The 16,367-nt window shown below is 45.3% G+C and overlaps 1 protein-coding gene across 1 annotated transcript in view; it reads left to right on the top strand.

The window, feature by feature from the left end:
• The window catches only part of LOC311245541 (integrin alpha-11-like), a gene marked incomplete at its 5' end in the record, with an annotated part of 157,699 nt that overhangs the window by 109,094 nt on the left and 32,238 nt on the right, over window positions 1-16,367 (top strand). The window contains 2 exons of the mRNA XM_084335415.1: window positions 8,860-8,936; window positions 13,872-13,955. Coding sequence (XP_084191541.1) covers window positions 8,860-8,936; window positions 13,872-13,955 — 161 coding nt within the window. The remainder of the gene's footprint in view (window positions 1-8,859; window positions 8,937-13,871; window positions 13,956-16,367) is intronic.

Below are 16,367 nucleotides of genomic sequence, written 5' to 3'. Positions count from 1 at the left end.
TGGGCCTGATCTCTGCCAACGACGAGAGGGCCTACCTGGAAGAGGTCAAGGTCCTGGCGGGATGGTGCCAGGAAAACAGCCTCTCCCTGAACGTCAGCAAAACAAAGGAGATGATTGTGGACTTCAGGAGGTCGGGGGTCAAGGACTACAGCCCCCTCAGCATCAACGGGGCACCGGTTGAGAGTCAACAGCTTTAAGTACCTCGGAGCCTACATATCCGAGGACTTGACATGGACCACACACATTGACAGTGTTGTGAAGAAGGCACGACAACGCCTCTACTTCCTCAGGCGCCTAAGGAAGTTCCAATTCAGTAAGAAGATCCTTAAGAACTTCTACTCATGTACAATAGAGAGCATCTTGACTGGCAACATCACCTCCTGGTTTGGGAATAGCACTGCACAAGACCGAAGCAGACTACAAAGAGTGACACGTTCAGCCGAACGCACAATTGGAGGGGGGCTCCCCACCCTCCAGAACATTTACAACAAGCGTTGCAAGGGCAAGGCTAAGAGAATCATTAAAGACTCCAGTCACCCGAACAACTGCCTCTTTGAACTGCTGCGGTCAGGCAAGCGATACCGGAGTCTCAAGGCGAGCACAGAAAGACTCAGAAGAAGCTTCTATCCCCAGGCCATCAGGCTGCTAAACGAACAATGAACACTACACAACAACAACCACCAAACGCACATAGCACACACATCCACACGCACACACTCACTTTAAACAAACACACTGTAGCACCCACTCCACACACTTTATAGCACACACCCACTTTAAACAAACACACTGTAGCACCCACTCCCCACACTTTATATTTATTGATGAAGGATTGCACTACAACTCGTACACCTTACTGTAAATTGTACCTAAATTGTACCTCATCCCATTTCTGCTTTGCACTATATAGTACTGTACATTAGTACACTGCATAGTATTGTATATTATATGGTAACTCAGAACATTGTACATATGTCTATACCGAACACTGTGACCTCATTTTCTTCTTCTAAATTACATGCTATACTATGTTATTTGATACTATCTTGTCTAGCACAGTCTCTGGAGCGTAACAGTAAGAAGCATTTTGTATGAAAGTATTCTGTACTTCTGTATGACAACTATTAAAGAAACTTGAACTTGAAACTTATCAAGCAGCAAAAGCAATATGTGTTGATTGATGACCCTCATTAGCTTAATGGTGGTCCCTGTAAACATGATCGTGGCTCCGCCTTGCTCTGTAAGGACCCCTTTAGGGCGTCAGATCAGAGATGCCCGTCTGAAAAGTCTGCTTTATTACCCAGGACCAAGGCACAGGCCATCGCTTTACAAGCCTTTCCACTGTTAGATCAGGGAGGAGTTAGCCTGGGGGCCGACACAACATGCATGCATTCACACAAAGTCGTCTGGCAGCCTATACTGTATCTTATGAAAACTTTTGACATGTGTTTTACACTTATATTGAGTTTTTAAATCTTATTTTCAGAAAACAAGTGAAAAACAAGTAGCAGTATGTTGGAATTAGCCGCAGGGGTGTAAAAAGTACCCAGAAATTATACTTAAGTGAAAGTATGGGTACCATCTCAAAACTCAAGTAAAAGTCAGAGTATCTGGCTAAAAACACACTTGAGTAAAAGTAAAAAAAAGTTTCTACTTTTAAATGTACTTAAGTACTAAAAAGTAAAAGTAAAAACTTTTTTTTATTCCAGGTCAATGAAATGTTCCGTTTCGTCCTCTTCATCACTCATTGATTGATTGATTGAAAACTTTATTAACAGATTTGAAGTCGTCTTTGTGGACCCCTAGGTTCTTGTAGTATGCTACTATGTGTTCTACCCCATAATGCCCTGAGTGGGAGGGTAGTTTGTTTACCAGTGTTGTGGCTATGTTTGTGAAGAAAGTAATTGGTTACATCCAGCTTGTCTGTGATGAGAGTGTTGTCCGTCTTTATGTTTATGTTTGAGAATCTGGTTTTAAGTTTTTTACTGCAGCCTAGTTGATTATTGAGTAATTTCCAAAGTTCACGTGGTTTGTTTTTGTTTTCCTCCGTTTTGTCATTGATGACATTTTTTTTTAGCAGTTTTGATCATGGAGTTTACGTCATTTCTTAGTCTGTTTCTTTCTAGTTTGAGTTCAGTCACGTGGGCTTGGAGTTCACTGCTCGTGCTTTTGGTAAGCTTTGACTGACTTTTACGAAACTCAGAGAATTTTTTGTCTCTGGCTTTCATAGCGGTCAGTATTTCAGTGTGCATCCACGGCTCAGCGTGATTTTTTTACCCTGGTGGTTCTTAGGGGGGCCATGTTGTTTAGTATTGTTGAACATTTAGTTTTGAAGCCAAGCCATGTTTCTTCAACCAGTGTACCATAGAGCTCATCTGACCAGTCCAGGCTTCAAGGTTAAAGGCCTTGCTAGAGTAGGTTTTGAGGTCTCTAGATGTGACTGTTTTGTGACAGCCAGCCTTTTGCTTTAGCTTTTTGCGGGTACAGAATATCATATAATGATCACTTAACCCGCATGCTATAACCCCTTTATTGGAGATTTGATTTGATTTTGATTTGAAGTCTTTATTTCGAACATGCAATGAATACAACAAACAATAACAAAAAAGAAAAACAACTCAATCTGCATGTTCGAAAAGGAGTAGGAAGAAGTATACACTTATTTAATCCTACCCCTTTTCCACTACTCAAATGAGTGTACTATTTACTATTTAGATCTTGGACTTGTCAGAGGTCAGGATGAGGGCAATGGTAGTCTGAGTTGATTCACATACCCTTGTGGGTTGGGTGATTAGCTGGCTGAGGCCGTGTAGATCACAAAACCTACTGAAGGCCTTGAAGACGGGTGCTGCTTTACGTAGCATATCCGTGTTCCAGTCCCCAATAAGAATTGTTTCTACGCCCTCCACCCCGGCTAAACACCCATCAAGTGTGTCATAGAAGCCACTGTGTTCTGGCGGTCTATAGATTGTGCCTACTAGTACTGATTTCACCCTTTCAAATAAGATTTCAATCCAAACAGTTTCAATCTCTCATACTATCGTTTGTGGCCATCTTCTGTAGCTTGTCACTCTGACTGTCTATTCTTCTGATAGCAGGTGTTTAATCAAAGATTTGTACTTTGTAGGTCTGCATTTTAAATGTAAGGAGTAAAAAAAAAAAATGTTCTCTGAAATGTAATTGAGTAAAAGTACAAGTATACAAACCTAATAATACTCAAGTACAAGTACAAATCCCCAAAAACAGTACTTAAGTATTGTAACGAAGTACAATTACTCAAGTACTTTACATCCCTGGAATTGGGCAGGTGACTCTTTCTGCCTCAAGATAATTCTGCAATTTTTTTGAAAACCTGTGAGGTTTTGTCCGCTGCTCACCTACTTCTCTGTTCTTTTAAGCCTACTGTTTAGGAATTCCCTTCTCACTCACTCTCACTAGCCCCCACCCTCTCGTTCTTTACTCTCGTTTGCTCTCAGTGGCCACACCTGGACTACCTGTCATTATGTGTTTGATTGGTCTGGTGCCGAACTCACACTTTTAGTTCGATTATCAATTACCTCTCGCACCTGTGGTGCATTCTAATTAGTTCCCCTGTGGGCTTTAAATACCTGGCTCCCCCCCTCTGTTCCTCGTGGGGTCGTGTTGTAACATGCCGTAACTTTCGGTATCATATTCTCTATCATCAAGACTCCTTCGGGAGGTCCTCTGTTCTGTCTATGCTGTTTTTATCTCCGGCGTAAAGATGTGCTCCAGCCTTCGCCTCCTGTCGCCGTTGCCTGAGGGAGAGACTGGACTGCGCTCCCTAGACTTCCACGGGAGGCATCCCAGTGATCCACTTCAGACCTCCGCGCAGCAGTCGTCCTGACGCACATCCAGACCTCCGCGCTGCAGACGCCCAGACACCATCCAGACCTCCGAGCTTGGCACGCTCCTCCGTACCAGCGCGCACTCCCAGCAGACGCGCATCATCCAGACCTCCGAGCTTGGCACGCTCCTCCGTACCAGCGCGCACTCCCAGCAGACGCGCATCATCCAGACCTCCGAGCTTGGCACGCTCCTCCGTACCAGCGCGCACTCCCAGCAGACGCGCATCATCCAGACCTCCGAGCTTGGCACGCTCCTCCGTACCAGCGCGCACTCCCAGCAGACGCGCATCATCCAGACCTCCGAGCTTGGCACGCTCCTCCACGCAGACGCACTCCAGATGCGTCTCTCTGTACCGGCGCGCACTCCAAGCAGTGGCGCACCACTCTGACCTCCGCTCGGACAGCCGGCTCCCCGGTGGCGACGCTCTCGCCCCGCTGCTGTTCCAGCGCTCTTTGCGCACAAACGTCTGGGTGAGTTTTTACTGACTGTCTTGATCAAATTCCGTTTTCGTGTGTTTCTATAACACTGAAGATTACCACCTTTTTAATCAGACAGTCACTCACCCAGCGTGTGCCTTTGTTTGTTTTCACTGGGATAATATTTTTGGACTTTACATCTCCCACTGTGTGTTTGTTTCACACCGAAGATATTATTCACATTGGATTGTTTTTTGGACTTCACTCTCACTGTGTATTTACACGAAGATATTTTTCACTTGGGATTGTGTTTTGGAACATTTGCTCACTGTGTGTTTACTCTTTTCCAGTATGCAGCTCCTGCCCTCGTCCTGTTCCAAGGCCTTACCCTGTTTGTCCCCAGCCCGCCTCCGCGGGCCTCTGTCCCTTCTCCCCTTTCTAGTCCTCCCTGTCCAGTTCCCCCTAGTTCCTCCCTGTTCCTGACTTCCCTTGCCTTCCCCTTAGCCAGCTCGCCTCTTAAAGGCACTGTACCTTTCCCTTCTTGTTATTCCAGTATTTTGTGTTTCTCCCTTAAAGGGACAGTGCCGTTTTTTCCTTCTGTTTCAATAAATGCCCGTTTCTTGGCTTACCCTCATACCTGTCTTGTGTTGTGCGATTGGGGTCGGTTACAAACCATAACAGTACGACCCCACCAAATCGACGACCCCAGCCAGCACAGACGGTGTATGTTGAGTTTGCCTTTTTTTTTTTCTTGTTCCCTCTAGTTCCCCTCTAGCTTCCCTGTTAGCCCTGTTAGCTCCCCTGTTAGCTTGTTAGTCTCCCCGGTTAGCTCCCCTGTTAGCTTGTTAGTCTCCCCGGTTAGCTCCCCTGTTAGCCTGTTGACTCCCCTGTTTGCTTCCCTGTTAGCCCTGTTTGGCTCCCCTGCAGCTTGTTAGGCCTCTACTACCAGCATGGCCCCTGTCTGCTAGCTTTGCCCCGGCTGCTGGCACAGCCTCTATGTTAATGCAGCCCTTGCTGCTGGCATAGGCCCTGTAGCTAGCCATGCCCTGGCAGCTAACCCAGTCCCTCAGCAGAGCCCCAGTCTGCTAGCTTAGCCCCGGCTGCTAGCACAGCCTCTATGTTTTTGCAGCCCTTGCAGCTGGCATAGGCCCTGTAGCTAGCCAGGCCCAAGCAGCTGACCCGGTCCCTCTGCATGGCCTCCATTTTTTTGTGTAGTTTATCCCACTGCTAGGACTGCCCTTTCAGCTAGCAAGGTCAGTATTCCCACTGCTAGGACTGCCCTTTCAGCTAGCAAGGTCAGTTTATCTCCCACTGCTAGGACTGCCTTTTCGGCTAGCAAGGTCAGTTTATCCCACTGCTAGGACTGCCTTTTCAGCTAGCAAGGTCAGTATTCCCACTGCTAGGACTGCCCTTTCAGCTAGCGAGGTCAGTTTATCTCCCACTGCTAGGACTGCCTTTTCAGCTAGCAAGGTCAGTTTATCCCACTGCTAGGACTGCCTTTTCAGCTAGCAAGGTCAGTTTATCCCTCTGCTAGGACTGCCCTTTCAGCTAGCAAGGTCAGTTTTTCTCACACTGCTAGGACTGCCTTTTCAGCTAGCAAGGTCAGTTTATCCCACTGCTAGGACTGCCCTTTCAGCTAGCAAGGTCAGTTTATCTCCCACTGCTAGGACTGCCTTTTCAGCTAGCAAGGTCAGGTTATCCCACTGCTAGGACTGCCCTTTCAGCTAGCAAGGTCAGTTTATCTCCCTCTGCTAGGACTGCCCCTTCAGCTGGCAAGGTCGGTTCCCCACAGCTAGGACTGTCCTTCCAGCTAGCTTGTTCTCTCATGCTGGTCCAGCCCTGTCTGCCAGCCTAGCTCCGGCGGCTAGCGCAGCCTCTATGTTATTGTAGCAGTACAGCTAGCATAGGCCCTGTAGCTATCTGTGCCCTGGCAGCTACCCTTTCCCCCTGCTAGCCTAGCTCGGCGGCTAGCGCAGCCTCTATGTTGATGTAGCAGTACAGCTAGCATAGGCCCTGTAGCTATCAGTGCCCTGGCAGCTACCCTTTCCCTCTGCTAGCCTAGCTCCGGCAGCTTGCGCAGCCTCTATGTTGATGTAGCAGTACAGCTAGCATAGGCCCTGTAGCTATCAGTGCCCTGGCAGCTAACCTTCCCTCTGCTAGCCCTTTTTCCCGGTGCTCCTCTAGTTGCCCCTCAGCTCCTCTGGTTACCCCTCTGCTACCCTAGTTACCCCTCGGCTACCCTGTTCTTTTGCTAGCCCCACTCTTGTTGTGGCTTCCCCTGCTGGCTTGGCCCAGTACCTTTGTTTTTTGCCTTGTTTTGTCCCCTGCCACTCTGTTCTGTACATTTTTGGGTCGCCGGGTGGCTCCCGTTGAGGGGGGGGTACTGTGAGGTTTTGTCCGCTGCTCACCTACTTCTCTGTTCTTTTAAGCCTACTGTTTAGGAATTCCCTTCTCACTCACTCTCACTAGCCCCCACCCTCTCGTTCTTTACTCTCGTTTGCTCTCAGTGGCCACACCTGGACTACCTGTCATTATGTGTTTGATTGGTCTTGTGCCGAACTCACACTTTTAGTTCGATTATCAATTACCTCTCGCACCTGTGGTGCATTCTAATTAGTTCCCCTGTGGGCTTTAAATACCTGGCTCCCCCCCTCTGTTCCTCGTGGGGTCGTGTTGTAACATGCCGTAACTTTCGGTATCATATTCTCTATCATCAAGACTCCTTCGGGAGGTCCTCTGTTCTGTCTATGCTGTTTTTATCTCCGGCGTAAAGATGTGCTCCAGCCTTCGCCTCCTGTCGCCGTTGCCTGAGGGAGAGACTGGACTGCGCTCCCTAGACTTCCACGGGAGGCATCCCAGTGATCCACTTCAGACCTCTGCGCAGCAGTCGTCCTGACGCACATCCAGACCTCCGCGCTGCAGACGCCCAGACACCATCCAGACCTCCGAGCTTGGCACGCTCCTCCGTACCAGCGCGCACTCCCAGCAGACGCGCATCATCCAGACCTCCGAGCTTGGCACGCTCCTCCGTACCAGCGCGCACTCCCAGCAGACGAGCATCATCCAGACCTCCGAGCTTGGCACGCTCCTCCGTACCAGCGCGCACTCCCAGCAGACGCGCATCATCCAGACCTCCGAGCTTGGCACGCTCCTCCGTACCAGCGCGCACTCCCAGCAGACGCGCATCATCCAGACCTCCGAGCTTGGCACGCTCCTCCACGCAGACGCACTCCAGATGCGTCTCTCTGTACCGGCGCGCACTCCAAGCAGTGGCGCACCACTCTGACCTCCGCTCGGACAGCCGGCTCCCCGGTGGCGACGCTCTCGCCCCGCTGCTGTTCCAGCGCTCTTTGCGCACAAACGTCTGGGTGAGTTTTTACTGACTGTCTTGATCAAATTCCGTTTTCGTGTGTTTCTATAACACTGAAGATTACCACCTTTTTAATCAGACAGTCACTCACCCAGCGTGTGCCTTTGTTTGTTTTCACTGGGATAATATTTTTGGACTTTACATCTCCCACTGTGTGTTTGTTTCACACCGAAGATATTATTCACATTGGATTGTTTTTTGGACTTCACTCTCACTGTGTATTTACACGAAGATATTTTTCACTTGGGATTGTGTTTTGGAACATTTGCTCACTGTGTGTTTACTCTTTTCCAGTATGCAGCTCCTGCCCTCGTCCTGTTCCAAGGCCTTACCCTGTTTGTCCCCAGCCCGCCTCCGCGGGCCTCTGTCCCTTCTCCCCTTTCTAGTCCTCCCTGTCCAGTTCCCCCTAGTTCCTCCCTGTTCCTGACTTCCCTTGCCTTCCCCTTAGCCAGCTCGCCTCTTAAAGGCACTGTACCTTTCCCTTCTTGTTATTCCAGTATTTTGTGTTTCTCCCTTAAAGGGACAGTGCCGTTTTTTCCTTCTGTTTCAATAAATGCCCGTTTCTTGGCTTACCCTCATACCTGTCTTGTGTTGTGCGATTGGGGTCGGTTACAAACCATAACAAAACCCTTGAAACAAGCTAATTTGTATATGGAAACAAGTGAAATGATCTCACCTGATTGGCAGACTTTCCCCACTTGTTTTAAAGGAACAGGCCAACATTATGGGAAATGTCCTCACCGTCTTCTCCAGAGTCAGACAAGATAGAGATACACATTTCCTCTTTGTGTGTTCATTAGAAAGCTATCCGGCTGCAAGCTAGCCTAGCTCAGCACAAATTAATGGAAGTGGATATGGACCACTAGCCTAGCTTAAAACTCAGGGAGGAGTGTTTTAGGCCAACAGCTAGGCTAGCTGATCCGTATCCACGTCCATTCATTTGTGCTGAGCTAGGCTAGCTTGCAGCCGGATAGCCCTCTACTGAAAGCACAGAGAGGGAATTGGTATCTATCTTCTTGTCTGACTCTGGAGAAGACGGTAAGCACAGTTCCCATAATGTTGGCGTGTTCCTCTAAGGACTCAATACAAGATTAAATTACTTGTTAAGATGGAGATTGTTTGCAGCGTAGATCTTCCCTCCCTTGTCATAATGTTGAATGATATTAATTCCCATGTGATGTGTCACACTGCTATTATCCCTCCCAGGTGTCTTTCCGACTGGAATATGAACTCAGCCATTTTGTGTTCCTGGATCACGTACGTGTCGTCTTGGAGACAGCCAGGTGAGGGAAGAGGTGGAAAGAATACTGAAATACCAGTACTGTTATTTCACTGACAGTTTTAAGTAAAGGAGACATGATATTATGTAACCTTGCACGGCAGCTGGATTTGTGACATCACACAGCCACAAGAGAATCCATCTTGTATGATTGATTGATTGATTGAAAACTTTATTAACAGATTGCAGAATGGGTACAATACAGTACGACTCAATACACACAATTGTTAAGGGGATGCAGACCAGAGAAAGACTTTCATCTTGTTTTCATCAGGGTCCCCCATTTTCAATTCATAATGACATATATGACATACACAACATACAGATATACAGATATATATATCATGACATTTACGACATACAGATATACAGTACTGTTACATTTATGTCATACAAGATATACAAATATACAATACTGTTTAACAGAGATCCTAACAGAAACTATATACATTTGAGGGGGAGGAAACTGTACATTAGGAGGGGGTTGGGTGGGGGGTTGGGGGTTTGGACATTTACGGGGGCCAGTTTTGAATTGCAGCCTCCTGTAGGTGCTCTTTGATGGCGGTTTTGAAGGTGGGTAGGGATTCACATTATTTTATGGCTGTGGGTGGGGTGTCAGGCTCCAAGTCATGTGCTTGTGCCCAAACAACAGTGGTTCAGACTAGTCAGCCTCCTTATAGGAACTACTGGCAGCCACAAGTGTGGTTTAGGTGTGATGACAGCAAACGGTTTCAAAGGACGACTTCCCAGATGGTTTAAGAGACCGTCTGGCAGGTCAGGTTACATTGTGCATCTTTTCAACAATTGTATATGACTGCCTTGAATCTGAAGAATCTGAAGAAGAATGTTTGTTAAGTGTTTTACAAAGAAATCAGTCTAAATCAAATGCATTCTCTTTAATTCATTTTCATTTGTGTCTCAGTTTAAAACGTATAACATTTGCCAGAAACAACATAAAGACATAAAACGGTCAAATAAAATAAAAATAAAAGGAAAAATATAAATCTATAAAATGACAAATATACAAAGCAGATTGTATAAGAGTACGAGAAGCAACCTATAAGTATTGTTACGGTAACTTCTACGGTTCTAGTAACATGATAGGTACAGTATATGATTGGCCGTCAGTCTTGGTAAGGCTGGTGTTGACAGGAGTGATGAAAAAAGACTCTCGCAGGTGATCAGAGGAGCTCACGTGACTCCTGACCAGGAGAGGTTGGTGTGAAGAAGAGACACCATGTTTAGAAGGAGACAGGTTAGTCGACTAATCGATCGAAAGGAGCCGTAGTCGACTGCCAACCTCTTAGTCGAATGTGATTTTTTTTAATATATCATAATACTTTTTTTTTCCAAAAGCAAAGAGGCCTAGAAGCGTGGCTAATGGTGCACATACCAGCGAGGCTAACTGCCTAAGAATATGGGCATCAGTGGACCAATTGCAGTCGACTACACAAATCCTTAGTCAGGGACAGGCCTAGAGCGCTATCTTTAGAAGGAGACAGAGGTTATTATATTCTCCCCCAGAGTCAGTGTTGTAGTCGAGTCACTAAATCTCGAGTCCGAGTCCCAGTGTTCGAGTCCAAGTCCAAGTCCGAGACACCAAAGAAGAGCCAGAGTCGAGTCCGAGTTGAGTCCCCATTACCCGAGTCCGAGACCGAGTCTTCAAGGTTGACTCCACTCCACTCTGGCAGTCAAAGAGCTGACATACAAATAAAGAAAAGTTGACCCAGGTAAAGCCTGTTATCGTCTGACAAGCCAAGCTAACGTGTACCTACTTTAAACCAAATGATCACAAGACAACTGGGTTCCGGTTGTCTCCTAGACATCGACCGTTAATATATATAATGTGTACAGGACCGGTTGGAATCCGTGACGGTATCATTTGCAGATGAGCCGTAACATCACACGGGTAATCAAGTGAGTCAGAGTCTCTCTAAGGAAAATGGCAGAGGATCCCAGGTTTTCCTAAACTTGACCGATTTATGATTAAGATGGTAAGTCGGTTTCTCCAGAGGGAGAAAAGACATCTGTGATAACCACATGTTGACAGCAGGGACCTGCGGAGCGGATCATCACAGTAGGAGGCCTTTTCTGGCCAAAAAGAAAAGATTTGTTAACAGAGATTTGGTGTCTGTATCAAAGAGAATGTCCTCCTGACAGTGATTTAACAAGTAAAAGGAAGATGCAGTAGCGGCTGCTGGTTCTCTCTCCACTAGGGGCGCTATACCAAAACATTTTGCAAACATGTACAGTACCACGCAACCGACTCATGGCAAGACGTGAGCGATTCGACTCACGCTCACGGCAATGAATCGGCTCTTATGAACGAGTCGCTCAGCTGTTACTACAACAACACACAACCAGTCAAATAAAGTATAGTCTAATTCACAACTTGAAACACAATATATAAATAGAAAAGTTAGAAACAAAACTCGCTCTGTCTCCAAACACACGCAGATCTCTCCCTCTCTCTCCTTCTCTCTCTCACACACAGCGCGACGTGGAATCGATTCGTTACACAATCAGACCTAGTATATGTAGTATTATATACCAAGAATAACTTCAGTATGAGTACAGGGCTGTACACATATTTTGCATATTGTTAAACGAGCCAAGGCTAGCTATTAAACTATCGATATGAATCGAAAATCTGGGACCCTGATGTAAACAAGACAAACGTCTTTCTCAGGTCTGCATCCCCTTAACAATTGTGTGTATTGAGCCGTACTGTATTGTACCCATTCTGCAATCTGTTAATAAAGTTTTCATTCATTCAAACATAGACGATATTGAACAAGCCATAATCCACATATTTTCAATCCAAAAGAAAGAGAGAGAGAGAGAGAGAGAGAGAGAGAGAAGCCAGCGTTAGCTGAGTGGCTGAGAGAGAGAGAGAGAGAAGCGTTATCTGAGTGGCTGAGAGAGAGAGAGAGAGAGAGAGAGAGAGAGAGAGAGAGAGAGAGAGAGAAAGATCGCTAATCTACCTTGTTGTTGGCAGAAGGGCTTGTTGATAAAGTATATCCACTCCATGGCATTGTCCATCCAGCCTGTGTTGATGTCCATCCATTGTCCATGCATGTCCCTCCACACTGCATCCATAATATAGCTTGTTAATAGCCAACAAGTACTGTGAGTGCCTTTGTCCATGTCCGCCTCGAACAGCCTGCAAACTACCTGGTGTTCTATCGCCATGCTCTGAGACGAACTCTAACCTTAACCAACTTTGAAAGAGTGCCTAAGCCTAACCGTTGAAAGAACTTGCCATCACGCTCCAAGACAAATATCTGCATCACACAACACAACAACAGCATAAACTCACTTTGTTGAACTCATGTTGCAAACTGCGGTTACGGAAAGTACCGCGTCGGCCAATCAGAGAGCTTTTAGACGCTCGGCTGCTTGCTAGGTCGCTTCAAACCAGCGCCCGAGTTCCATCATAATACATCATATTCAACGCACAGCGCGTGGCTGCGACGGATACAGCGATGAACCAGTGCACGGCGGGCACGCGCACTCCAGGCGCAATTGCGCCTAGCCCAGAGAGAAATACGGCGAGGAGAAATGCCTGCGGCTACGGTAATGAAAAGGTCTATATCAGACAGAATCGTCACTTCCTGTTCAGGAAAACTATTATTAATCTTTGTAAAATTAAGTTATATTGTGCATTGGAAACACAAACATACTTAAAATGAGTAAATATTATTCATTTTAAACATGTTTATATTATTTATAGGGCTATAAAACAAAAAACAAAAAGATAATTTTTCTTGTTCTACTCTCATATAACCAGGGGCCTGAAGGGGGGGCGGCGCCCGTGCGCCCCTAGTGGCGAGCCGCCACTGGGAAGATGTCTTTGTAAACCTTCAGTAATCTCCTGATTCACAGAATGAACCTCTTTCCAGAACTTTATGGATGCAGTCACATGACCCAAAACCTTTTATGAGATTTACATTTACAACAGAGGTTTGAGCCGTTGGGAAACATTTTCTTTTTTTTATCCACTTTTTATCCAAATTTTCTGTACACAACGTCCAATCCCCACCCATCGACTTTCCACCCGCTACCTCTGCCAATTGTGATAGTATGACGACTGGCCCAAGCCGCAGGTAATGCTGACTCCGGGAGTCGAGACCGCAGCCTCTTGCATTGGTGATGAGCGCAATCTCTGCTACGCCACCCAGTCGAGGGAAACATTTCTGTATCGCCAATTTTTTTTTTCTTCAATTCTCCCCTCCCCTATATTGAACGTTGCTAGACTATGCCTCCCACTGGTCGGCTGTAGTGAGGATATAAGCCTTGCATCACGTGTCCCCTCCGGTACACGAGGAGGCAGCCTGTCGCATCTTTTCACCAGACAGCGCGGACTCTCAGTGGCGAGGAGTAACGCGTGGGAGGCTCACGCTGCCCCCGATACTTCCTGACTCTGCTGTACAGGCGTCACCCAACCGACCTGTAGGAGTCGCTGTACACAACGTCCAATCCCCACCCATCGACTTTCCACCCGCTACCTCTGCCAATTGTGATAGTATGACTGGCCCAAGCCGCAGGTAATGCTGACTCCGGGAGTCGAGACCGCAGCCTCTTGCATTGGTGATGAGCGCAATCTCTGCTACGCCACCCAGTCGCCTAGAGGGAAACATTTTCTGTATAATAAATCCAATGGAAACATTTTAACATTTTGTTCATGAACATGGGAGTAGATTTGGGAAACATCCCATTGCAAATCTCCAAGTCATACTACCACCTTGGTTTCAATGAATCGTAAGCTGAAGAGTCAGAGTACAGTAGTATAGCATATTATCTCAGATCCTTCCAGATTTGGCAGAGACCATTGTGTCTTCTAGTTCTGACAACATCAGATTTTTTCCTCAAAAGAGTCTATAAAGTTTAAATAAAGGTTGATGATGATGATCAGGGCCTGTTTGAATGTGCTCCACAGTGATGGAGAGGAGGGGAGCCCAGACGACAACATCAATGACATCTACCACCCTCTGAAGTATGAGGCTGACCTCATGTTCACCAGGTGGGTGTCCATGTACAATCAATGATACACTAACAATCACATTACAATACACTAACAATCACATTACAATACACTAACAATCACATTACAATACACTAGCAATCACATTACAATACACTAACAACCATAATATGTATTGTAATTAGTGCTGTCAGGCGATTAAAAAAATGTATCTAATTAATTACAGGATTTGTAATTAATTAATCGAATTAATCGCATTTTAATCGCATAACCATTTTAGGCCTGATATTCTATATTCTATAATCATATTTCAAATGGCATGTGTCCGGATGGCAGAATTCAGTACTGTATCTACAAAACCTTCTGTTTAATCATCTTCCATTTATTCATTTGCTTAGATTTTTCAGGTCTGGTCAATTTTAGCATGGTGTTATTCAGTCAAAGATTCAAAAATATATTCTCATTTGGTTCATTACAATTTACTCAAGCCTAGTAACAGACACAGGGCTAGATCCACAAAGAATGGATTGCACGGAGCAAGATGCACCCTTACTTAAAATTCATTATGAATTGAAAATGGGGGACCCTGATGTAAACAAGACGAAAGTCTTTCTCTGGTCTGCATTCCCTTAACAATCGTGTGTATTGAGCCGTACTGTATTGTACCCATTCTGCAATCTGTTAATAACATTTTCATTCAATCAATCACCGTGCAGATTGATTGATTGAATGAACATTTTATTAACATGAGAGCACTCCTCTCAGCCAAAGCTCATTTAACATACATGTACTTTGTATTAATTGTTTTACTATTAAACCTATTTTGATCAGAAGATCCGCCTACGATATAATTGATAAATCATAATCCACCACAACTAACAATCATATTACAATACACTAACAATCTGGACTGTGCACTCAATGAAAATGTGTTCTTTTACATGTTCTTCACAGAAAATGAGACAAAAGATCCATTGTATGATTTCTCTTTTTAGTAACATTGAAAACGGACCTGTACACCAGACAAGGGTTAAATGGACTGTTCAGTTCTCTAGTTGACATATTCCTGAGTATTAATTGAGTAATACTTCTACTTGTGGTGATTCAGCCCATACGTCCTGATACTCAAGATTCAAGATTCAAGAGATTTATTCGTCACATACATACACAAGACATGTAGTGAAATGAAGGTGGCCATGCCCTCCTTGATTATGCAAAGAAAAAATGTACGCACGATATAACGTTTAAAAAAAATTATAATAACATTTTAATATTTTTTTTTTAACTAGACTTCACTCAAGTGTATTATTGATACTCTCATTACTATGTTTGTGTGTGTGTGTGTGTGTGTGTGTGTGTGTGTGTGTGTGTGTGTGTGTGTCTGTGTGTGTGTGTGTGTGTGTGTGTGTGTGTGTGTGTGTGTGTGTGTGTGTGTGTGTGCATGGCCGCCTAGTTATAGTTGAAAGTGGAGGTGCAAGATTATTAAGTGACAGGCAAGTGGTGGGTCGGAGGGGGTTCGACCCACCTCCACGGCAGATTTTTTTTAATTTAATGAACACCTGTATGTGCAATTTCCTGCAATATAGGGCCTTCAATCTTGACCAATAAAGCTGCTCTTTTCACTATAAAACTCAGTTTATATTGCAGTATGATAGCCAATTACTATAATAATAATAATAATAATAATAATAATAATAATAATAATAATAATAATAATAATAATAATAATAATAATAATAATAATAATAATAATAATAATAATATTATATTAATTAGGGATGTCCCGATCGCGTGAATATTAAAGGCAACCAACTTGTGTTCAGCTTTTCGTTCAGCGTTTCTCTGATTGGCCACACGGCCACGTGACCGCCCTAGCACGCGCCCTTATCCGCTGAGAGACGCGGCAGACGCGCTGGTCGAACCAACGCGCTGGTCGTAACCAGTTCAGACAGAGGTGTTTATTTATATTAATAAACATATACTAGAAACACTGGTGTTCTGTTGTGTGACTGTACTAAACTCTTCCACCACATGACCGACATTTGACATACAGTACACCTCCTATCTATGTTGGGATTATGTTTGGTCATGACAAAACAATAAAAATCGCTACTGTTAGTAACGCTGCCACCACCCACTTCAATGACAGAGCTCTCATATTTGCGAATGCATAAACTATATCTTAAATTATGGCGATGTGTCTAATATGGCTGTCGCAAAGTCATTGATAAGCGACAGCCATATTAGACACATAGCCATAATTTAAGATATAGTTTATGCATTCGCAAAATATGAGAGCGCTGTCATTGAAGGGCTTCCTACAACGGAGCACGGCCGCTGCTGCTGCTGGAGCTGGACCGAGTCAAGCCGCGGGCGGCGCACGGAAGCCGGGGACAAACCACCGCGTCGCCCCGCTGGCGCTTCAGCAGCCTCCACAGGCGAAATAACATA

This window comes from Notolepis coatsorum (genome assembly GCF_963971535.1).
Source record: "Notolepis coatsorum genome assembly, chromosome: 18".
Classification (NCBI taxonomy): Eukaryota; Metazoa; Chordata; class Actinopteri; order Aulopiformes; family Paralepididae; genus Notolepis; species Notolepis coatsorum.
The sequence above is the reverse complement of the archived record's forward strand: the minus strand, read 5'-3'. Positions and strand labels throughout refer to the sequence as shown.